The sequence below is a fragment of the Pocillopora damicornis genome, chromosome 5 (genome assembly GCF_964200805.1).
Source record: "Pocillopora damicornis chromosome 5, jaPocDami1.2, whole genome shotgun sequence".
Classification (NCBI taxonomy): Eukaryota; Metazoa; Cnidaria; class Anthozoa; order Scleractinia; family Pocilloporidae; genus Pocillopora; species Pocillopora damicornis.
Window position 1 is genome coordinate 22,988,210 of NC_142674.1, and position 25,380 is coordinate 23,013,589.

Genomic DNA, 25,380 nt, shown 5'->3' on the forward strand with positions numbered 1-25,380 from the left:
GGTCTACTTGGAAAATATCGGTACTAGCAAAAAACATCGATGCTTTCGATACTGCACGGGATTTGCCCGCGCTTTTTCACCCAAGTGACCAACCACTAACAAGGAGCCCTGTCCTGTATTCAGGAGGGTCTACCAAAATCGTGGTATCATTTAATGATTGCGTACTGTTTTATTATTGTAGTTGATGACTAGAATACGGTATCACTTCATCCAGTTTAATAAAATTTGTTATGGAGTTTACACATGACCCTGTGGCTCACATTCCATTAAATCACATTGATAAACGCGTTGATAAATCAGTCGATTGATTTATTGAGTGATTTGGCTGATTAACTGACTGAATTAGAAAATCAGTCCGTGGGAGACAAGAAAAACCGCTGCGGGTACATGTAACTGCCTCAGATTCGAGTAAGAATTCCTCGCCAACATTTGAATCAACTTCCGACAGCTACCTATTGCACTGTATATCTTTTCCACCGGGAAGTATTGGTTATCCTTTCATACTGATATATCAAGGCAAAACTCGACCGCAGGCTTTCCTCACTTCAGTCCCCAATCTTGACACAAAGTGATCTGATCAATACAAGGTCATTGAGTCCTCGAAAAGTCTTGCTAGTTCCTCTTCCCCTGGGGCCCCGGCAGGGGCAAGTTTTGTCACTCGATGCTGAGGCAATGTTCCCTTGACAAGCGCTGGAATATCTTCAGATTTATACCCGAGGGCTGCAAGCCCGTTATCTACCCCTGTGCTGTACATGAAATCACGGAGCGTGTCGGAGAGAAGTAAACCAGCGTCTGCGAGCTTTGCGTTAGATATGTCTGCGCCTTAATGAGAAAAAAAGGTGTCAGGATAAGTAAGTTTGCGAAGAGGATGGCGGGAATGGACCGCAGCATAAGCAAAACGAGATAGGAGATGAAAACAGTTCGCAAGAAATATTAATCAAACAGCAGAATTACCCAACAAAAACTCTAAGATATTCGAAAAAAATACTTCCTCTGGCAGCGGTAGGAAAATGCTTCTCGCACTGTGGATTGAAGTCAGTGGTGAAAAACCAATGCAGTCCTGTTTTCAACCTCTCACACGCTACCCCATCGCCGATATAGCTTGCCTTATTAGAATCAATATCAGTATCTGAGTAATTGCGCGCCTAACCCTTGTTATCAGTTGGGTGACTGGTTTTGGGTTGGGGAAGGAGTGCAGTTACTAAAATACTGACATTGATTCCCTTTTACACGTACAACGTTTTTAATTTAAGAGAACTTATTGAATGACATCATTTAACTTACCGAGAATCTGCGCAGCCTCCAAATGTCTCTCGGGACAAGAGGGTGCAGTGAAGCGGAATACTGCTGGTGACGTCATTATTACGGACAAACCATGAGGCTGACGAATAAAAACATAACGCACACAGCAATAAATGTGTTATTTCCTTCTAAAATATCAATCAGATTTGGGAAGAGTATCGTGAAAATTACCACCTGATGATGAAAGCTTTGAAAATATAATTTTGAGGTTGAGTTGCAAGATAGCGAAACTGCGTGTTGTGTTCGCAACAAAATAATTTTTTTACTCACCACAAGAGGATGATCGACCTCATAATCTTTGGCTTTGTAAGACTTGACGAGGCCGGATATAGGATATGACATTCCATGACTGAGTAAAAGGCAAAACACCTTAATTAGTTTTTCTCCTCATTTAGAATTTTAAAATCAGGAAGCTGGATACCTAGCGACGAAAGACCAACTAAAGACGGGATTCTAGTGGACTGCACTTAATGAAAATGCAAGAAAGAAGCCAGAGGAAAAAAAATTCAGGTTTTGACGGGATTCGGACTCGTACGACTACCACCTGAGCTACGAAGCCATCTTGTTGGGAGCGAGGCAAACTTTGTTGGTTTCTTCGTTCCCGTAAAGGAACGAACATTAGTAATTTTGAATCAAGGTGAAGTGGAAAAGTTGCGCGTAATTACCGAGCCGCGTAACGAAACACTGGTTTGGTGCAAAGTAACGCAAGATAGCAGTCAGTGATTTGGGGCGATTTCTGATTGAGCCTCGTAAACCCAGAGTCAACGTGATCTCAACAGCCAAGCAGAGCAAAAGTGAAATATCATAAGCAGCCAATGAGGACAAAAATTGATAAGAGAAAACTGCCTGAAGCGAGGGAAAACGCGAGTGACAAAATCACATTTGGTTTAAGTTTTATCGGCGTTTCATTGATTGTTTACCCAGTAAGGAAGCCATTTTGGAAGTTGACTGTTTTTCTAAAGACCCTCATATAAAGAAACTTAGATGTTACCAAAGATGAACCCCGGCATTTCCAAATCCGACACCAGCGTAAACACTTGCCAAGTGCATATTGGACCTTGCTTCAAGGTCACTTGCGTCCTTAATTGATCTAAAGAAGACAACAAAAGGTTACCTGAGGACGAGTTTCAGTCGAGTGTCCGCTGTGCTGACGTACGCGTTTGAACTTAATCACAACAATTACAACAACCAATCACAACTAATATAACATACAATATGAACCAATCAGAACTCAAAGCGCGCACGTGACCTACGCCAAGCGCGGGAAAATTGAACGGGCGCTGTGATCCAGTTGCTTGGTATGAAAGGTTAATCTCAAAATGTATTATCGCGAAGTCGAAAAAAACTCCGAAAAATTTCTGGGATACTATTTAAGAAAGAGGGCATGAGGTTGTCTTTTTTAATTTTTTGATTAGTTTCTCGTTTTTTTCCCTCAAATTCTTCAGCGTTTCATTTTCGGTGTAACTATCCTCTCCGTTTTTGGGTGCTTTTCGTTTGAAAGGCCGTCGGTTTTCGGTTGTCGTGAAAAATTAATTAAGCTCAGTGGTATTACGGTCTTGATTGCAAGCCTCGGCGGTTTTTTCGGTCCTGGAGGGGATTTCGGCCAACTTCTTGGACAAAAACCAGGAGTATTAAGTATTAGTATGTTACCTTTTCAAATACTTAGCGACAATACCGAGAGCGTGTTTGGACCAAACATCACTGACAGGGTTACTGCCCTGGTACGCTGGCCGCATGTTGGGGTTTAGAGGGCGTGGTCCTCTCTTCTGATAAGGTATGGCTGTGTATGACTCGATAGCATGACTATAAAAAACAAACAAGCAAAGAAAATAAATAGGTAAATACATGAAAAAAAACATGCTATAAGGAAAAACAAATAATCACATGACACTCTAGTTATAAGCCCCAACGGGTAACTCCCCATCCTTCCACCCCTTACCATTAAAAGTCCTAACATTTGTAAGTCTTCTTTAAGTAGACTATCCAAAAAGATATTTTCTTACGAATCCTAGCTTTCTGAACCGACTATACTTTACGGCTGTTCACCCAAAGTTATCAGCCCACCCAAAACTCCTTATAAAATCACATAAGCCCAAAGATTATAAATTAAATGTTACGATATCCCTTTATAACTATAGTATTTCTTTAGATCTCAAGCAAAAGTTGGGGACTGTGGATTCTTTGGTAAATCTTACCACAATACATCATAGCCACTGTTAGCTGTTAACCTCTCAGGCATGTGCAGGGTATGTAGTGGATCCACAATACCTAGCGTTGGACGTATGGCTCTGTTTGCAATGCCTGAAAAATGACGATCAAATAGACAGGATGTAAGTTGAGGAAAAATTTTCCTTACGTTGCGCGCAGTGAAACATTTGATCTCGTTGTAGCTCAAAGATTGGATGTCGAAAAACCAACACCAAAAATATCTGAACGGCTGGGCGGAATAAAGGTGGAATGATAAAGGTGATGGACTTCGTCCGTTTCTGTTTAACATATGGATTCCATGCGTCTCTGTTTAACCCTTTAACTCCCACAAGTGATTAACATGGACCTTCTCCCCGTGATATCCATACATTATTCTGCAAACAGGTATTGGGAAAACTCTATCTTATCAGGTAGAAGTTGTTACCTTGATCTAACACTAAATTCTCATAACTTATTTACAAGGAAATGTCCTTGCAGCTAGAGGGGAGAATTAACAATCAGATCTTGGGAGTTAAAGGGTTATTTAACAAACAGATTCCATGTTGCTGTGCATCTGTCCAGTAATAGATCACAGATGACGTGTACGATCTAAAAAAAAAAAAAAAAAAGACGCAGCCGATTGTGTGATGTTGCTACCACATTCTGAGTCTTTTGTGATCTATTACGGTGCAGATCCACGGCAACATAGAATCTTCGTTTTATATGATATGAAAAATGTCATCGCTGGGTCTGTCCTCCAATAGATCATAAGTAAGATAAAAAATGCGCTTATAATTTAGCTTATCATCAGTTCTAGATCACAGATGACGTAAGAGTGTGCTAAGAACAAAAAGCAGCACACGAGAAGAAGTAATCCAGGATTGCATATTGCATTGGTTTTGCTTTCCCTTGCCAAGTGACTGGTCCAAAAAAACTCGCTTCATCCTCTCCACCAGTCAGGTTCAAAACTAACCAAAATCGTAAATTGGCTACTCGCGTTTTCCCGCGCTTCAGGCAGCTGGCTTGTTTTTCCTTTCCATTCTAATTGGCTACTTGCGCTATCTTCCTTTCTCCTGATTGGCTGTCGTGATTACGTTTTACGACACGCAAACGTTATGTACTCAAAGAAATGCGCTGAAATTGTAATACCTGTTTTTGCATTCATGGGCTCGTAGTCAAAAATAGCCACTCCTGTCGTTTCACTACCTATAACAGGTTAATAACAAAAGTGTATCGTTAAAGAGAGAGGATATACAAGACTGTTTGTTAAAAAAAGCTTCAACTATGAATGATTTGAACCCGGGAGTAACATTTGATTGTGTCGTCTGATCGTCCGGGTCAGAGGAGTCCTGGAAAGGACTGTTGTCAATGGTTGTGACAGAAGTTTGCTTGACAACCTGTGTGGAAGTCATCATCAGAAGTCAAGGATGACTTCCACTCAGGTTATCGAAACATCAGTCACATCTACCAGCTGCAGTCCTTCTCAGGACTTCTCCCATTCAGACAACCACACCACATGAATGTCCCTTCAAACAATTCTTGAGTTAAGAGATTTCAATGCTGTTTAAGTCTGTCTTCCAAAGCCTTAACTTTAAGTTTTAAAACCCAAAATTATCCCCAGGGTACTAATGATGGCAGCTCCATAGATGTGATTCACTGCTCTATCTGGAGGTTGGTGAGGGAGGGGCTGGAAGGTAGAGGGCTTCAGGTATCTCACCACTGACAAAATTTTTGCACTCAATCCTCTCTGAAATTTTGGATCCACCCAGGAGTGGTATTTAATACAAAACCCCCTGCCAATTAGCAAATCATATAACTTTCTGGTTATGAATCCAACAACAATTCAAAAATAATCCAATTTATTTACCTGTTCCAGCAGTAGTTGGGACTGTGGATTAAATCACACATCCTTAATCAGCAATAATTTTAAACCAAGATAAAAAATATTAATTGAAAAGGGAAGGTTTGCTTTTCAAAAAAAAATCTGTTAGCTTGACTTACATATAGATTTTAAAATGGCATAAAACAATGATTTGACTGAAAGTATACGGCCAAAAATTGATTTTTAAAAAGGGTTTAAGTCTGAGTCTGTGGGAGTTTTGAGCTCACAAATTTGAGTAAGCAAGCCTACAGAATAGGCCACCTTATTAAATTTTTTTTCTCAGGTGAGTAGACTCAAGGTCTGGGCAAGATTGGCTAAGTTGCTTGTTCTGTAGGCTTAAAAGTGAGCAATGTTAGATGTACAGGACCTGGTACAGAAATTTTTAATCCAGTCAGATAATTAAAAGTAAAAAAATATAAATAACATCCTTACTCATATTTAACCCACTCACTTGCTATAAGTGGTTTTAAAGGCTTGTCAATAGGCATTCCTTTACCAACAGGTGCATTTACAAAATCCAGGAAATCATTCTCTGGATGGCAGAGATAAAGGTTGGCTGCTTTGGCAGTGTCAATCACAGAGCCGCCACCGATGGCCAGGAAAGAATTGAAATTACCCCGCTTGGCAAAGTCAATGGCAGCCTTGAAACTGGAGAAAACAAATTAAAGGAAAACAAAAAATAAGAAATACTGAATAATAATCAACCAGAGAACAAAACTGGTCTCCAATGAATCTGCAGGTTAGTTTATCTCACAGACACTTGTCCACTGATTAAGTGTTACTAATTATCAATGAATTTTTTTTATTAATATTATCTATAATAGTTAGCTGAAAGAACACTTACCTGGAGTCAGTTGGCTCAATTCTAACTTTGTCGAAAAGTTCATATTTGATTTTGTTGGTTTCAAGGGATTTGATGGCTTCCTTGACAGGAGGCAGAGTCACCAGCTAAACAAAAATATCCTTTCTTAAAATCATTTTCACTTCATGTTCTTATCTCTATTTAAGTTAAAATACCCTTTCACAGCCATTAGCTGATCAAGATCACCACACTATTTTTCTACTTGCGTAATCAAAATCGCTTTTAAGTGTTGTACCATGCAAAAATTTACAAAAATCTATTAACATCATCATGAGGGGACGCAAATCGTCTGTACTGTAAGTATCCCGGAGAGTCCCTACATTTTCTTAGACTTTTAGTCTAAGAAAATGTATGGGACTTTTTAAACGCTCCAGGCGGTTTTCCTGTAAGGTGTCATAATCCTGTTGCTGCTGACATCGATGTGACAGATAATTGCTTTTGCACTGTTTTCTTTGCCGGCTTATACTTGTCGTCAAGTTTCAATAAGACGCCCATCATTTTTCACAAGAATAATGAAGTTTTCGTAAATTGTGATATGTACTTACAGTGCAGACGATTTGCGTCCCCTCATGTAAACCTCTGGATGGATAGTTTTTTTCCCAGTTATATACTTCAAGTTTTGCTTGTATTTTGCAAGAAGTTTCCAGTTGATTTGATAAAAACAGTTGATGTCATTTGGTGAGGAGGTAAAATTCATTTAAAATCTCTTATTTTAAATAAAAAAATTGTCAAATGATAAACTTTGGTTAATGTTCAGTTACCCTCTTCTAATGAATTCGATTCTAATTAATTCACTTACACAAAATATAAAACATACCAGTAATAGGACTGAGTGGAGTCCAATTCAGTCTGCAATCATCATGTGATTAACAAAATTGGACAACTACAAAGCAGGAGTCCGATTTGTCAATCACAAATATGATTACAAACAGAGTTGGACGACGTGAAGTCCTGTTACAAATTAATTATAACCATTACAATGACCAAAAACAACAAATACATTTGGGACAAATATATCTCTGGTAAAGACAATGATTATAGTAAAAAAGTCCTCCATTTTAACAATTCCCCAGTTTGTTTTCAGGATAAGTGGTTGTTGCTATGGTTATTGTGAGCAATACTGTTATTGGTGGGTTAAACTGAGTGGACTTAGTGCAATTGACTGCTTCAACTGTCCCATTACAGGTGTCCAATTAGAGCCAACTGTCTGATTACACTGTGCGATTACAACTGTAAAGAATGATTAGTGAAGAATAAAATACCTGATGCACCAATCACATTTGAGGAAATTATAACAGTAATGATTAATTTATTTACACAAAAAATAATACTGAGCATAACCTATTCCTGTACCTTTTGATCTGTGATCACACAAACATTCTTCAACCCAAGGTTTTCAAAGTCCTGTTCAAAACAACGCAGATTGAATCATATCTTTGCAGTTATATCAAGTACAATCATGCTCACAAAGAATTCTGTATTTCAGTATAATTATTCTTGGTTCAAAGCTTAATCTGTCTGCCTTTCTTTACAAACAAGTGTCTCAGGGAGCCACAAAAGGGTCATGTTAGAAAATAAAACAATTACATATAATTTAAACAAAGGACATACAGTAAAAACACAGTATTGGTGTGTAATTGCAATAAGCGACAGCAAACTCACCATGCCAACTTCCCTAGTAACTCCTTCTCCATACCTAATGCTAGAATTTGCCACCTGGAAATATAACAAAAAAAAAACATATAAAATCTAAAGACAAAAAAAATCAGCTAAGTCATTTCTCAAGCCATCTGAGTGTGACTAGCAATTAATTTCTCCCTACAGGGTGATGAGAATAAAGGAAATTATAAAAAACTAAAGAATTTCTTCATTGTTAAACAAATTCTTATTGTCAGTACCATAAAATATGTATGCAAAATAGTATGGAGATTATGCAAACTGATCTGAGGGTGTGAGGGGTTAATGTAGCTGCTCATTTAAAACTTATCACAGCTTACAAAGCATGAAATGACTTGGAATATTGCAATGGATGGGAAAGTACTTCCTTGCCCTGCCTCTAGGCATTTCTTCAGGTTTCGCTAGGAGTTTTGCTGTTACCTATTCAAAACAGGTGCACTGATAAAAGCTCTGAGTGACTTTTGATTGGGTATCTACTTCTCCTTATATTCCAAAATGGCATACAATCACAAAAAGTGGCACAAAATAAAATGTTACAAAATTTTGTTAAGGTTTCACTTAAGTATAGTGAAGTAAACAAATACACCGCTCAATAAATACTGTAAGGTTTTTGCCAACCTCAAAAGCACATTCTGGCTCCACATGATCTTTTGCCGCAGATGATAGTCTTGGTACTAAACAAAAAAGAGAAAGAGGAAGAAGAAGATCAAAACAATTCACAGAAGAAGCGGGTGAATTAGTAAATTGGGTAATTTCTTGATGCGGAACTTTCACATTCCTTAAAAATGAAATTACATAGCGAGATTGAAAATATGAAAATAAAGACCGAGAGACCCAAGGATAGGCCTCCAAACCTGGTGAGAAGTTTTGAGAGTGAGCAGGGCATCTGCATCTGCAAAAATAGAGCAAAATTAAATGTTTCCGATCCTTCTGAAAATTTAGATTACAGAGACACTGAGGTGGTAGCCTTTGAACAGGTTCCAGCCGGAGAGCCTGTTCACATGCTAGGGGGGGAGGGTGTTGCAAAACACACCCCCTCCCAAATTTTAAGTCCAGTCGAAGGCTTTCTATACCTCTCGCCAAGATAAACAAAATTCTACAGACGTATCATTACGTTATCAATACGAAATTGATGCTCACGATGCTGTCGCAACAAGCCTCATCAAACGTAACGCTTGCTCACGAAGGTTCATCGAAGCCATTGCGGAATGCTTTGTTGATGTTCTTCCAAGCGTTGTAAATAGAACGATCTTCGAAAAAAGACTGAGTCCGAGTTGGTTCGAGTACCAAGATGGCGGTTTCGGCCTGGCTACAAAGTATGAATAAGACGTGGATACTCAGTCACTTTGGGGGATTAAGATGGCGGCGGTTCTCTCCGAAGAATCGCACTTGAAAGATACTGACGAAATACAAGAGAATGGAGATGACGAAGTTGAAGACATACAAGAAGCTGGCGGAGATTCTGTGAGCAAAAAGAAAAAGAAGAAGAAGAAAAAGAAGAAGGGTCAGTGGTGTTTATTACACACGCAGAGAATCGTTGATAATGTGATTACAAAACTGATACAAAAATATCAACTGAAAACAAAATGACATGCGTGTGCCACTCTTATGCCCTGTTCAAACGGTCGTGATAGTTAATGATTGTCAATGATAGTTGCAACTTTCATTCCCTATCGTTGACTATCATGGTTTAGTTCAAACGGCACAATAATTAATGATGGTTGACGAAATCACGCGATGAGATCGCGTATTAGTAAACAAATATGGCGCGCGCTAAGGTCGGCAATTTCGGTGGCATTTGAAATTTTAGACAAGAAGTTGCGATTTGAAGATAATGAAGCTAAGCAGAAGACGATGAGAATGAAATACGAGATAATCTGCGAAATTTTGATGGCTATTTAAGTCATTTTACCATTTTCAATTTCGGTTTGAGCCCGTTATTGGCAAACGATAATTTTTGCAGGCTCAGCATTGGGCCTGCATGGACATTGGAGTGGTTGGGGGAGGGACTAAGAGTGCCTGTTGTTGCTTGTTTTTGCGTTGGCACCTGGAATAAAAAAGGGCCAGATGGGCCATGTCGAAGACGTGAAAAAGCTGTAGCACGCTTCCTTATTGAGTCACGCGTTATTCTCTTGATTTAACGATTTTACCACAACACTTTGGTTAACTCTCACTCACAATTTTCGGCTTATTAAAAAAAAAAACTACACACTGAACACCCTGTTGTAAGCTTGTGGAACAGTACTATACATGGGGTGATAAAACACATGCTGTAAACATGTTTGTTTGGCCATGTAAAGATGAACAAAATCACTTCAAATTGTCAATCTAATTAAGAATAAGTAACGTATTGTACAGTTTCCAACAGCTCCTTGACATTCCTAGTGGTGTCATGTGGAAACCAGGAGAAGCTCCAGCTAGATTTACTAGTAAGTTTATTAGCTGACTGTACTTTTATACAACAGGAGGTGGTGAACAAAATGGTACAGAACATACTAATGGTGAAGCACTGAATGGAGGGGAAGCAAAAGACTCCTCAGCACCTGCTGCTGAACCAGAAGTAAATGGAGAGCAGGATAATGCAGGTAACTTATCACATTGTACTCCATCTCTCTTGGCTTGAGTGTAATTCTTGTGGTTGTGCTCAAAGTCTTTAATAACCCTTCAACTCCCATGAGTGACCAAAACAGAATTTCTCCTTACAACATCAATACAATATCAACCAGATAAGTAATGAGAATAAAGAGAAAGGGTTAATTATAACCCTAATTTGAGCCTACGGACCAACTTTTAACATCTGACAGATGAACTTTTACTAACGCAGCATCGACTGACACATTTTTGAGCCTCCCCCCCCAAAAAAATACAACTAGTTGATTATGTTTCTTGTATACACAGATGGTGAAGAATTACAAGATGGAGAGACCAGCAACACAACTTCTACAAAGAAGAAGAAAAAGAAGAAGAAGAAGTCAGCAGGAGCAAAAACAACAGAAGGGGAAGGCCAAAGTAATAAAAAAAAAAACTATTTATCCCTAACCAGTTATAGTAAACTACTGAGATTTAAGGGAAGAAAACTGACCCCTAAACTCCCAAAATCTAACTGTTAATTCTCCCCTTAAGCTGCTACAAATTTTGTCATTAATTAGTTATGAGAATTTGGTGTTACATCAAGACGACTTCTAACTGATAAGTTGAGTTTTCTCACTACTTGTTTGGTGGATGCTATATGGAGATTATAGAGAGAAATTAAGTATTAAACACTTCTGGGAGTTAAAGGGTAACTGAATTCCATGGAACTTTGATCTGATAAAAGTTAAACTGACTCACAGGAAAGTTAATCTGAGTTCTGAAACTTTACAAATAAGTTTATATGACAATTGTCAAAAGATTAATTGGGATTATTTCTGTCTTATTTTTGTTGTAATTGATGGGATTCTAGAGACAACTATCCTGATTCAAGCCCAGGAGTGGTCAGGGTCTTGTGTTCTTTAGAAAAACACTTAACTTTCATAAAGCCTCTGTCCACCTGAGAGTTTTATTGGGTTGCAGCAAAACGCCAGAGAACCCTGAAAAAATGTGGGATGGAGTGAGTGTGGCAGCACAGGGAGCAATAAGCTGATCAGAAAGATGATCATGTAACCTTTCAAAGTAGTTAGTAATGATTATAATTTTGAATCTTTCCAAATATCAGATGGTACTTCCCCCTCTGCCAGGGAGCAGACTGATCCTCCTACTGTGGCCATATCAGAACTTTTCCCAAATGGCAACTTTCCTGTAGGACAAATATTGCATTATAAGGATGAGTAAGTATAGTGAATTATTTATTGTTATTCTAACTCGATGAAATAAAATTAATTTTCCTGTGATCATCAATAAGAAGGGTGTCTAAACAATGCCAGTAGTGTTTGAGTTGCAAATTTAACCCTTTCACTCCCGCAAGTGACTAAGACAGAATTTCTCCTTACAATATCAATACAATATCAAGCAGGCAGGTGATTAGAATAGAGAAGAATATCAATCATGGGATTATTAGTTGATCCAATACTAAATTCTCTGAACTAACATCATAAGAATTGTATGGCAGATAGTAAGGAGAATTACTAATTAGATCTTGGGAGTGAAAGGGTTAAATTGGAAAGGGTTATAAACTTGTTTTAAAATACAACTCTTGTTTTAGCTCCAGTCTTTTGGGATTTAACCCTTTCACTGCCAATATCTCAATATCATTTTTGTTCACTCTCAGTTACAATTTTCCTGTTAATTCCAGCTCTGAGACTTTGATCTAAATTCAAGCAACATCCTCTAATTGTTTTTTTTTCCTGCTCTTGTCACCTTTCTACTTGACAATGCTTTGATGCAGCAAAGAAAGATTACCTATTGGTCAATGACTCTTGGGAGCCAAAGGGTTACACCCTGATAACTTTTGATCATAGGATGTCTGTGGAATCTTCATCCAAGGGATTGAAGATTTACTGCTTCCATTTCCAATATCATACCACTCAAAATAATAATAATAAAATAGTTTATTCAAATGTCACCACACTTAAGCTACACACCGTATAAGCTAATTGGATGCACTTTCCCTTTGTTCTCCCAAAGTACAAAACTGAAAGAAAAGGAAGCAAGTGAAATTTTTTTGTTACATTTTCAACTTTTTTTGCCCACTAGCAATCTGTGGCGTGAAACAAACGAAGAAAAGAGAGCCCTAGATCGAGCACAAAATGACGTTTACAGTGATGTGCGACAAGCTGCAGAAGCTCACAGACAGGTAATGAGACCAGACAGTCATTGTAGAGCTTGAGTGTACAAGACTTCTGGTAAAGTAAACTACACATGGTAATGATATTATGACAATAATACATCATTGTTATGATAGGATGAAAGCATCTTTTTTTTTTCTTTTTTTACAACTAACTGTAACATATAATTGCAAATCATTGTACTGTATACCAGATATATTGGGATGTTTGTAAAGCATCACTGATCAGCGAAATCTCCAGCTTCCATGCAGAATCCTGCTACTAGATTTTGACAGTGATGGAAACACTGATAAACCTGGCTAAATAATTCCAAACATACAATTTCAACTAGATGTAACTTAATTTATATAAAAACTTCAACTAGAAATAGGGAAACCAGCATGCTTTTTACAGGCATGATCTAGGATCTAAACTGAGGTGGCCAGGGTGAGACTTGATCCTGGTACTGTACTTCCTGATTGTGTGTGTAACACTCCCAGTACCTGATTGTGTTATGCTGTACCTCCTTCTCTTAGTTCCTTGTGCCTCTATTTTTTTTTTCTCTTTTTTCCTCAGGTCAGAAAGTATGTGCAAGGCTTTATCAAGCCAGGAATGACCATGATTGAGATTTGGTAAGGACAAAAGTTAGAAAATAAAATAAGGAACTGTGGTAGGGAAGGCATGTACACCATTCTGGATCATGTGATCTTAATTTGTTATTACCTTACAGACTTCATTGAATAGGAGAGACTGCTGGTACATGTAGTCTAGGGAGGATTTCCCATCAGATCTTCAGAGTTTAAGCCTTTGACCCCTAAGAGAAACCAGTGCCTAATTTCTCCAAGTACAATATCACACCTGAATCACGCATTAAGGTCACAAAAATAAAGGAAATGACCACTAACAAAAGAAGTTGTTGATTGCTAAACAAATTATCCCTGTCAGAACCTTAAGTAATGTATAGAGAACAGTATGGAGAATATAGATACTGATGTTAGGATGTAAAGGGCTGAGGGTTAAAGATTTTGCAATAGCCATGTCTAGAAAAGCATTGATTAGAAAGTGAACAGTCATGTCTCTTAAGAATTTTGCAAGTAGCTTGATATGCTCAGTAATATCTTTTATGGTACTAGATCGTCCCTTGATTATAACATATTAATTGTTGTACTCGGCTGGGCAGGGAATAGAGGAAACGTTGTACTTTCCTGTTTTTGCTCTATTTTAACTACTTGTGGTTTATTTTCCCTTTTTCGCAGTGAAAAATTGGAGGGAGCTTCTAGAAAACTCATAAATGAAAATAAACTCAAAGCAGGTAAGTGATTTTACTTATTAACTGGTAAATGTTTTATTTTCAATCATTTGGTACATGATTTGAAATGGTAAAACTTATTTACTGCCTGTGTTTTGTGGAGTTACAAACAGTCATTAATCCTTTACTCCCTCAGACTGGTATTCATTAAAAAGTCATAGATTCTCCCCACCGTTCTCTTTACATTCCCTGTGGTACTGACAGGGGGAACATGTTTGACAATCTGGAGCATCTTAAATGGCTGATTGTTTTCTTTATTCTCATGGCCTTTACTTTTGATGTAAGGGTGATGGTGTAAGAAGAACTTAGAAACCAGGAAGTAGGTGATGCTGCGTCAAAAAAGTCACAGGGCCATATTCAGTCTGTTTCTCTTAAGTTTTTTTATGAGGGCCCCATTGAACAATCCCCACTGAAAACTGCTGTGGTGGCGAGTTGGGCTCCCTCATTAAATATTATCATCATTATCATCATCATCATCATTATTATTATCATTAATATTATTATTATTAAGTTTAACTGCATCACTGAACAGACATCTCAAAATAAAAGAGTGTGTCTTATAATTAAGATCTTTTTTGTTTCTCTAGGTTTGGCTTTTCCCACTGGATGTTCCCTGAATCACTGTGCAGCTCATTACACTCCTAACGCTGGTGACAAGACAGTTCTACAGTACGATGATGTCTGCAAAATTGATTTTGGAACTCACGTGAATGGTAAGGTTAGGGTTGCGGGGGGAAGTTAGGGGTTTTTTACTTCTTGCCTGACGCCAAAATTATTGTAATGACAGGATGGCATGTTAGTACATATTATGAAGAATTAAAAACTTACTTGTCTTGGAATATTTGGCTTGTTACATGGCTCTTCTGTGTAACAAGTTCTCTATTCTGGATCAAAAGTTTTTTCGAGGGCCCAACCCCCCCCCCCTTTCCTCCTCCCCTCCTTTCCTCCTCCCCTCCCCCCCCTTCTGCCTGATAAAAAATTTTTGGATCAAAATTTCTTCATTTTTTCTTATTTCATTTTATTAGATTGTTTTGAATGATTAGTTTTTTTTATTCCCTCTTTTCAGGGAGAATCATAGATTGTGCCTTCACTGTATCATTTAACCCCAAATATGACAACCTACTTGCTGCAGTTAAAGATGCCACAAATACTGGAATAAAGGTGCAGTGTTAAATTCATTGTGTTCTTAATAGTTGTTTGTGTCTTTTTGTTTTGTTTTATTCTTGATGTGAATTCTCTACTAACTTCAGAATTTTGAATATGCTTATAGTCTATACAAGGTATCTCTCCAGATAATAACCAAAAGGGTGACTTTGAAGGAGACTAGTGTGTCTTGAGAAGAAAGAGAGACAATTCTAATAATTAAAACTGAAATTGTCTTTATTTATATACAGGAAGCTGGAATTGATGTGAGGCTTTGTGATGTTGGTGAAGCAATACAAGAAGTGATGGAATCTTATGAAGTTGAACTGGATGGAAAAACTTACCGAGGTGTGACTATTGTATTTAAAAAAAAAAAAAAGTATCGTATCCAAAAGATAATTCTAGAGCCCTTTGCTAATTATGAATTGATATGTTTTACTCAACAGTGAGACCAATAAGGAATCTGAATGGTCATTCTGTAGCACCATACAGGATCCATGCTGGAAAAACAGTGCCAATAGTTAAAGGTGGAGAAGCTACAAAAATGGAGGTGAATTTGTGTTCATGATGTTGAAATGTTCTTTACCTTTTTGTGATTGTATTTTAAACTGGAATGTTTTACCTCTCTGCCCGCGTGTTATGTTTTTTGGCATTCATGAGAAACTATTGCATTGTTGACCATTTGGCACCATTTTGTGTCCTGATCACATCACTGACATGCAGGCTCTTTCACTTTAGGAGAATGAATTCTTTGCTATTGAAACATTTGGCAGCACAGGGAAGGGTGTGGTTCATGATGACATGGATTGTTCACACTACATGAAGAACTTTGAGGTTGGACATGTTCCTTTGAGGTAAGACTTGAAGCAACAAGGCCGTGGAATGAAAATAAAATAATTTGCTCCCAGAGACATCATAGAGCACAACCTGAACTTGATTTATTGGCATGTGATGCTGGCATCTTATTAAGGCAAGTTCACATTACAAGCTCCCAATGGTTTATCCTACCAGCCATGGTTGATTTTGAGTTGAAGTGAACAGTGGGAGGGTGGGGTGGGGCAGACAAGATTTTTATTACCCAATCCCCTCCACCCTCCATCCTCTTTACTGGGCTCTCAGCCCTTCAGTACTAATTAATTTCTCTCTCCAGCTTTCCACTGCTATTAAAAAAAAAGTGGCAGCTATAATTATCACCAAGAAAATACTCTCGCCAAAATCCTGGCCTATATCTCTTTTTCGCGACTTTACATTCCTTAGGTTGCCCAGAGCTAAACAACTTCTGAATGTCATCAACGAAAACTTTGGCACCCTGGCCTTCTGTAGGAGGTGGTTGGATCGGCTGGGACAGGTACTTTCAATGATAGAATAGCATCTCTCTCTTGGCAGGACAATAATTGCATGTGTCAGATTTTATAAAAATTTAGAATGATCATATTATGAAATTTTGCTAATTGCTTCTGTTGCTTTGAGTGGTATCCTCTATAAAATGACAGCCTCTGCTACCAAAAACTATCAGGAAAGAGGCACACAAAAATGTGTCTCTCTCATTGGTTGAGTTCACTGCACCCTTTTGCTGATTGGTCTGAACTCTTTGCACATAACTTTGAACTTGGTAGATAAACAACCAATCAGGGACTGTTTCACTAAAGTCTTAAATCTTACTACTTTACTGCCCAAAAGGACGGACTAAACAACAGGATCAAACAAGAAAGCCTTCCTTATACTCTTGCCTTCTTGTTTTAAGTCTTTCATTGGATCTTTTTTTTGTAGCTTTTCATTGCACTGCAATCCACTTGTGGCAGAATGAGGACAATTTGTATAATCCCCTAAAACTAAAACCTGCTTACAGCTAGTACATGCCTGCCAAATTACTGAGCTCTAAGAATATTTTCTACCTTGCAGACAAAGTATCTTATAGCTCTGAAGAGCCTGTGCGATGCAGGAGTGGTTGATCCCTACCCACCCCTCTGTGACATCAAGGGTTGTTACACCGCTCAGTTTGAGCACACAATACTGTTGAGGCCAACAGTGAAAGAAGTGATCAGCCGAGGAGATGATTACTAGGAGTTTTGTTTTAAACACTTTCACTTTCAAGATCTAAATATAACTTCTCAGCACTGTTGGCTACACATTCTTAGTAAGTAAGTAGTGAGGATCTTGTTTTTAATCAAGTAGTATCTGCTTGTTGATAATTTTCTTTCTTCTCATCACGACTGTGCTCAGAAGTGTATTGCACTTGTAAGGAGAATTTCTTTTTTGGTCACCACTTGGAGTGAAAGGGTTAATCCTATCTTAACTAACTTAAATACTTAAATTAAAGTATTAAGAAAACCAAAATTAATTTGCAACATCCTGGGAAGCAAGCAGACCATTTGGTCAGGAGAGGGGCTAGGAAAGTGCATTGGGTCTATTTAGCCTGTTCCATGCATTCAACGAGAAAAATGGTCAGAAATAAGAGTTGTAAGTTTATGCAGTTGTCGACAGGGGTTATAAAACGAACAGAATAATTAACGATTAAATATAATTTAATTGTTTCGACAGTGACTCTGGTGGGTCAGGCAAATGAAAACAAACCTGCGAATGGCATCGCAACAGTTCTTTTGATCGATCATTCGTTCTTCTTTATAATCAATTTCAACTGGTTTTAGCTTATGTGCTAACCACAGGGAAACAACAGATACCAGATTGGCTTCACTTTTTGAACAAACTACGACAGATGTGTAATTGCGTTACTGAGGGAGTCTCCTCAATAGACCGTTGAAACACGTATTAAGTTAGTTTGTTTACCGTATAAATTGCACGTAAAATTCCTATTAAGACTTTTCAAGTTTTTTTTTTTTCTGGTGAGAGCAGAGGGTAAAGATATATTCTTGGCGCCTGCTAAGAAAACAAATTTTTCAGCTTGTGGAAAGATTGGAGAGAAGCGACGATGCATGGTTCGAAATCTTTCGGTAAAAAATGTCGAGTATTTGATAAGAAGGCAAAGTTATGGTGAAGATGGGTGGGGGGTGGGGTGGGGAATTAAAATCTGTTTGAAACGAGTATTTGTATTTTACGTCACCTTTCAGGACTAGCATGTTTAAAAATGATTGTGCTCTAAAAATACTTTTTCTCGGATAATTATGCTATTAAAGCTGTAGAATGCGAAATATTTACGATATTCTTACGAACACGTGGGATATTCATACAATCAGTAAATCTGGGGCGAGTGTAAGAAGGGAGAGTGAGACTGTCTCGCTTCTCGTGATGCTTCCAAGAGGCTCGCGCGTGTACGGTTAATAATACTAGCCCTTAGTGTATACTGAGCTTCAGGTTTATCATAATCAGTATGGAGTCACACCTTGGCTCACGAACATGTATTAGTTTTCCAGCTAGGCTTTCTCGACAAACAACATTTTACCAGCTGGAAAGGAATTTTATTGCTCGACCAAGGAGGACGAAGTTCGGTTATGATTGGACCTCATGGGAATATCAACTGCTGATATTCTCTCCCTGGACCTCTAACACCTTCATGCTCCCCCGTACCATCAGCCCGAAGGTAAACCAAAAGTGAAGGCTTGGGTTAGTGAGGCCTTCGAGATCTTTTCATCTTCCTTATGATTTCTTACAACGTAATTAACTTCAGGTGAAATGTTGCAACGTCCGACAAATTCCTCGAGAAGTACCCAGAACAGAGCTGCTTTACCCCACCCCTCCCTTCCCCGTCTTCCTCTAACGAGCCCCTCCTACTCCCCTCCCTCTCCCCTCCTGCGATTCACAAGAACGCTTCGTGTGCGCTCTTAAATTGCGCGGTTACCAATTTCCAAATGAAAGAACAGATGACCCCGAGCGAGGCAGTGGTTGCTGTGCTTGACAAAAACACCGGTGATCAGAGGAGCTTTCTCTTGAAAATGGTCCATATTGTTGCTGTAGGACTCTCTTTGTTAGTGATCTGGCTTGCTCAGCCTGGATCAAGTAAGTTTGTTTAAATTTTGTTTAATCGTGAAGCCTTCGTAGACCTCTTAGGCTTAAATGTTTTGTTTTCTTCTTGATCGAAGGTCTTAAAGCGAATTTCGTTCTTTGTATTTTGTAAATTACGCCTACATATATATGCACGTGAATAAGAGGAAATTTGAAAGAAACAGTGCTCTAGTATTATCACATGACCTACCTTCGGAAGGCAGAACATACGAACTAAAGAGCTTCATTCGGCGAAAGCTCAGTGTTACATAATGAAGACGAAGTTATCCCTAACAATATGTTCATCATTACCAATACTTCATTGTTGCTTTCAATGATCCATCGTCCAGTTGTGCTTACTTGATAGTTAACACATAAAAATTTTTTGCTACAATATGTTGATTAATGTTACAAGTACATCTATCCGTGATTTTTTTCACTACTCAGGTCTGTTTTCGTGGCATCCAACTCTGATGGCCTTGGGTGTAAGTAAAATCTGATCCGTAGTTGAAAGCTCGCTCGGTATCTTAGAGACATCTTCATAACAAATATTTTTGCCTTATTTGCACTCAAAAGCGCTTATTTATTCTCCTGTGCTGATTCTGCTGTGTTGAAGCTTGAAAAGTTTTAAATAATGTGGCAATCGAAACAGTTTTCAAGGCTGTGCTCTAACGGCGCCCGGTCGCCTGAGGCGACTAACATTTGGCCTCGGGCGACTGAAAATATTTTCTTGGTCGCCCGGCCGGGCGACTGGCTGGTGTTGGTTTCTTGATTTACAGTCAAAAAAAAAAAGAAAATGTTGTTCAATCGGGCGCGCGTTGATATTCAAAGGTCGTTCCACGTGAATTTACGTGTAACATAATCGTCGACTTTGATCGTGACAAGCTGCACAGTTTTCGATTTTAACCGCTTTTCCAAATAGTATTATAATTTTTCCTTTAAATTAGGATGGCTCGTTAGTTAGTTTTTGAAAAGCAATTGTTACTTCTGCTCTGACAGGCGTAAAGTACGGTCGACGATTAATAAATCGCTAAATGAACACGGGAGTCGTTTTTTTAAAAGAAAATGTTGTTCCATCGGGCGCGCGTTGATGTTCAAAGGTCGTTCCACGTGAATTCACATGTAGCATAATCCTTGACTTTGAACTTGACTAGCTGCACAGTTTTCGATTTTAACGGCTTTTCCAATAGCATTAAAATTTTTCCTTTAAATTGGGATGGCTCATCAGCTAGTTTTTCAAAAGAAGTTGTTACTTCTGCTCTGATAGGCGTTAAGTACGGTCGGCGATTAATAAATCGCTGAATAAATACGGGAGTCGCTCTTCTATGCTAATTTAATATTTTAGCCGGCTTTTTACTGCCGTGTCTGCGAGGCAAAAACATAACTTAAGATTGTTTTTCCAGTAAAACACGATGTATAAAAAAGAAAAGATACGTTTTTTTTTTTGTGATTGTTTTAGAAACGGGTATAAACTCTATAAGTCCCGCATTGTCCTTGGTGTCGTGACAAGTTATTACCTATCACGCACTAAAAATAAAATCGACCGAATCCACAAAAAGCTCATTTGTCTTGAACATTTCACCGATAGGTTTTCAGGAGGTCAAAGGATACGATGTTTCATGAACATAAAAACAATAAATAAATGCACATAGTTCTATTTGACTCGTTACGAAAACAGTTTGTTTAATTTTTAATAATTAACTGACTGATTTATTAATTTGGGCGACCAACTAGGAGGCCCGGGCACCTCTGCTAACATGTTTGGGAGCCCGAAGGGCTCCCCGAAATTTTGATTTGGGCGACCATCTTTTAGGCCTGGGCACCCAAGCTAAAACGCTTGGGAGCCCAAAGGGCTCCCTGAAATTTTCCTTAGAGCACAGCCTTAGTTTTTCCTTGTATTCATACTGCTTAAGAAAGTGCGGGGGGGGGGGGGGGAGAGTGCTTGTTTGATATTTGACCAAGGGGGTAGGAGCCTATATAGGGAGGGTGCCTATTAGAATCTTGGTGCTTATTCAAGGAAATACAATAATCATATTAAAATTCTAATATAATTATTGTGCTCATACATTGGCAAATTTCCTTGAATCATTAGATAGCCTTGAGTAGTTTTTCTAACTGCAGACTTTTTTGATGTAGTTCAGTTTCCTGATGATTGAAGCGATCCTGATGTTTTCACCTCAAAGTTCTCTCATTGCCTCAGCTCCTCGAGCCATTAAGGTCAAACTACATTGGATACTTGAAACCTCAGCTGTAGTCGCTGCCGTGGGTGGCTTTGCTGCCATCTACTATAACAAAAATATTCACAACAAGCTTCACTTTCAAAGCTGGCATGGATGCCTGGGGTTATGCACTGTGATTCTCATCTGTCTCCAATCTCTTCAAGGTGTTGGAGTGTTGTACTCCAAGCTACCACTTGCCAGTATGATGAAGCCTAAACAATTGAAACAACTTCATGCCATGTGTGGTTCACTAGTGTATCTTGTTGCCTGTATCACTCTTTGCCTGGGTTTTTATTCAAACTGGTTTGTGAAGAACACCAACATCTATGTCCAGGGGGGGAGTGTAATGTCAGCTATATGTCTGGGCAGTATTGTGATAGGGCAAGTTTATACAGAGTATGGCTTAAAGAGACGTCCAGGAACATAATTTAGTTGAAAATAGGTTCAGCTAACATCTCTGTGAGACTTGGAGCATGATCATCACGCCCATTCAGGGTTGTTCAGAAATATTTGAAAATATCTTGATCAGCAATGGACAGATTGTTTTCAAACTTGTCATTTTGCTTCTCTGATGATTGCAGTTTAATAAAAAATAACTTTGTTGCCTTTTGGAATAATGTAAGAATTGAAAAATATTAAAGATACTGGAAAATATACCCAAATTATAAATGTAACGCGTAACATCTCATTTGCATAAACCCGAAAATAAAGGTTAATTTCGTACTCAAAACAACATCAATTAGAAACTTCCATTATGCTCATTTATTGAGTAGGGCTCAAATACACCTTATGCCAAGAGACAGCGTTAAATGTTCGTTTTTAAAAGAACAGGAATAAAAAACTTGAAGACAGTCGCTGTTGTTTGCTTGTGTAACGCAGCAGATCCAACAGAGCTTTGCATGGTACATGTGCGGGTCTAGCGTCTTGAATATACGCCTACAAAGAAAGTTGATTCGTCTGAGTAAGGTTCAAACACTTACTTACCCTCATCTAAAGTAACTTTTAAAAAGAGCTAACTGCAAAGAAGAAATAAGTGATTTTTGGTTTCGGAAACGATGTTATTGTTTATTTTTAAACACGGAAAATCAAACACCACTTACCTGCAAAAAGGCCTGTATTTCAGCTTTTACTTCACCTCGGTTGCTGAGACAACTCTCAAGCAAAGTTCACGTGTTCGACTACAAATCCCCAAAGTTTTACAGCCATACATACAATACAAACGAAGATATTCAAAGCAAACTAAATCGGAAACCTAACTTCACTCTCGCTTTGTGTTTATCAATGTGTAACGATCAAATTTCAAGCCCGCTCTACATTGAAATCCGCACAAATAGCGCTCGAAAACGCTAAACTTCGCCTGATTTTCTCGTTGAAATCAAGCAACAAACATCGAAGGTCTCCTATGTAACCTCTCCACTATGTCTGCAGGGATTAGGCAAGAAAACATGACATACAAACTTAACGTAAAAAAAGTGCGTTTGTTTTGGCTGGCACTGTGCGGCATGTGTGTGGAGAACTAAAGAGAAAGAGGAATAACATTTACAAAGTCCCTGTAGATGTCAATGAAGAAATAATTGCTTCTTTGTAAATCTAGAGATAGTTGAAATATAATTTTTTTTGTAACTCAGCCATTATGGCCAGTGAAATCTAGTGATAAAGTCAAATGCCACGCCCGCAAAGGATTGTGGGTAATCAGTTATTAAGCTTTAAAAACTGAACGAACATTGAAATCTTCACAAATTCTTTTTAGAACGTAAATTAGCAAGTATATCTAGCAAATAAAAATATTTTTGGCATACTTTTTACATTTCATGAAAATAGCCTATGTTACACATTTGGGCATGATGATTGTGCTACAAGTCTGAATGGACAGCCTTGGAAAGCATAAAAAATACTCATAAATTAGGCTGATCACCACAACAATTTTCAGATACAGCAGTTCAACTTTGACTAAGTTTGTTAACTCTTAAGCTCTCAAGATTCAATTGTAAGTTCCCCTCTAGCTGCAATATATTTCCTTCTAAATCAGTTTCAAGAATTAGTTGTTAGATCAAGATAAAAAGTTATACCTGATAAGTTTGAATATTCTCATTACCTGTTTTCAGGGTAATGTAGGGATACTTTAGGGAGAACTTACATGCCAATCACTTCTGAAAGTTAAAGCTGTTGTTAGTTGAAGGAAGACTGTCTGTCTTGGAGAGCATTTGCAATTCAACATCTTGAGATCATAACATATATTAAATATACTCTGTTTACATGCAAGTGTAATGAATGTGAAGGATTCAGAAGACTAAACCTGTCAACTACTAGTATAACATAGCTAGTAAATTTGTGTAATCAAATCAAATTGTGCGAACATGCTTCATACTCCTATTGTGCCCGCTCACGATGTCAGCAAACAAATCCCTCAAGAAAAAAAATTTTCCTTCGGGTTGAAAATGTTATAAAAGAATTGGTTCATACATCAGCTGTGCATTCATTGAGATATGAAGCACTTGGGAAGTTTGGAGAACACTCGAGAAGCTAGAGTTGCTCTCAGCTACGCCTCCAGCAACTCCTACACATCTTTTGTACTCTCCAAACTTCCTGGGTGTTTCATATCTCGATGAACGCACGCTGACGTATGAACCAATTGTTAAAAAAGCAGGTATTAAATTCTTTCAGCTGCTATGAATACATTTCTTTGTTAACCCTCTAACTCCCAAGATCTCTTTAGTAATTCTCCTTACTGTCTGCCATATAAATCTTGTGATGTTAGTTCAGAGCATTTGGTATGGGATCAACCAATAATCCCCTAATATATATATTTCTTTGATCTCATCACTTGTCTGTTTGATATTGTAAGGAGAAATTCTGTCTTGGTCACTCCTGGGAGTTAAAGGTTGAACAGCTCCAAAAAATTTGGTGTCATTGCTTTGAAAACAATGTTTTTCTCTTATCAGTTGTTTTAATTGCTTCAGGAGTAGAAGGATCGAATGCTTGTTAACAATGCATTTGATTGTTTTTCAACTGTTGCTTCTAGCTTTACCTCGCACTGCTGTTTAAAATATTTTTGAGGGAAAGTTTGACTGAAGAAGCCAGTTGTCCTTACAGTACTGAACAACAAAATGTTGCTCCTATCTGCAATAATGTATCAAGTAATCATTTATGTATGGCTATCACTTTGAAAATAAATAAACCCTTATATATTCACCCCTTTCTTGCTTTGTTAGTAAATTCTGCTCACAATCTGTTTTTTACCATAAACATTGCAGCCAATATCGTCACTGCAAAACTGACCAATCAGTTTAAACAAACCAGACTTAGAAAAGTTGACTGACAACAACTAATCACTTGACTCTGAATATGACTTTGTAAAGGATGAAGGAAAAAATCCACCTTAGCTAGAAGGAATTGAACCCCAGACCAGCAAATTTTTGTGGTGGTGATTTGACCAATATAGCAGATGTGACTGATTAGTTTTTTTGAAACAGGGGTTTAGCGTAGGTTGTGAGAAGTGTTGTGATGGAAAACTGGTAAGTATTGCAAAGGGAAACTACATAAATATATAGAAGCAATGGTCTTTTCTGCCCAAGTGACCAATGTATAAATTTTATTGGGAACTAAAGAAACTTAATCTTTTTCATGAACACACCCAAGGAGATAGCAGAAATGCTGTGGGAGTGGTCTTTTCAGTGATATGGGAAGAATGGAAGACTCAACCTTTATAGTGTAATTGTCAGTGATTTATCTGTAGTCGAAAGTCAGGTAAAAGTAACACATGCATGATCGTCAATTAAAACCCCAAAGAAAGTTTGCATTAAAAGAAGTTTACAAAAAAGTTTACAAGAAATAAATCAGCACACAAGGAACCCAAGTTGATTGTTTTACAGTAAACCAATAGGAACTGAGTTCTGATCCTTTTATGGAGCAGCTATAAAAGGGGCTGTGCCGATGAGCCTTTACAACTCTATTTAATTAACTTCTTTAACCCCAAAAAGTGATGCATTTAATTTCACCTTACAGCATCACACCTGAATCAAACATTAAAGTCAAGAGAATGAAGAAAATGACCATGGACAAGACTCTTTGACTGCCACAAATTCTCCACGTCAGAATCTTATAAAATGCATAGAGAA

General features: G+C 38.1%; 3 protein-coding genes across 5 annotated transcripts; 2 read left to right on the forward strand and 1 right to left on the reverse strand.

Moving 5' to 3' along the window:
- Window positions 1–199: 199 nt before the first annotated feature.
- Window positions 200–9,212, reverse strand: LOC113679623 (hydroxyacid-oxoacid transhydrogenase, mitochondrial). Of its 3 annotated transcripts, none has more exons than XM_027196589.2 (15): window positions 9,051–9,212; window positions 8,765–8,802; window positions 8,529–8,584; window positions 7,896–7,949; window positions 7,587–7,637; window positions 6,216–6,319; window positions 5,823–6,019; window positions 5,357–5,377; window positions 4,639–4,695; window positions 3,498–3,603; window positions 2,953–3,105; window positions 2,294–2,392; window positions 1,573–1,651; window positions 1,285–1,381; window positions 200–822 (listed from the first exon to the last, which is right to left on the reverse strand). In XM_027196589.2, exons 1-15 carry the CDS (start codon window positions 9,110–9,112, stop codon window positions 578–580), a joined length of 1,419 nt encoding a protein of 472 aa, XP_027052390.2. In that variant the 5' UTR covers window positions 9,113–9,212; the 3' UTR covers window positions 200–577. The 3 variants fall into 3 exon arrangements, with proteins under 3 accessions (XP_027052390.2, XP_089062474.1, XP_089062473.1); XM_089206348.1 differs by having other exon boundaries at window positions 9,025–9,127; XM_089206347.1 differs by having other exon boundaries at window positions 8,529–8,802; window positions 9,051–9,203.
- Window positions 9,197–18,253, forward strand: LOC149046030 (uncharacterized). The gene is made up of 14 exons (XM_089206352.1): window positions 9,197–9,414; window positions 10,376–10,495; window positions 10,809–10,919; window positions 11,605–11,716; window positions 12,582–12,681; window positions 13,229–13,284; window positions 13,909–13,964; window positions 14,549–14,674; window positions 15,028–15,122; window positions 15,356–15,452; window positions 15,551–15,654; window positions 15,843–15,958; window positions 16,362–16,452; window positions 17,007–18,253. Exons 1-14 carry the CDS (start codon window positions 9,270–9,272, stop codon window positions 17,166–17,168), a joined length of 1,491 nt encoding a protein of 496 aa, XP_089062478.1. The 5' UTR covers window positions 9,197–9,269; the 3' UTR covers window positions 17,169–18,253.
- Window positions 18,254–18,800: 547 nt separating this feature from the next.
- On the forward strand, window positions 18,801–23,604 carry LOC113676496 (transmembrane reductase CYB561D2). Its single transcript, XM_027193160.2, has 3 exons — window positions 18,801–19,058; window positions 19,491–19,528; window positions 21,180–23,604. The coding sequence occupies exons 1-3, from the start codon at window positions 18,911–18,913 to the stop codon at window positions 21,687–21,689; spliced, it is 696 nt and encodes a 231-aa protein (XP_027048961.2). The 5' UTR covers window positions 18,801–18,910; the 3' UTR covers window positions 21,690–23,604.
- The last annotated feature ends 1,776 nt before the right edge of the window (window positions 23,605–25,380 follow it).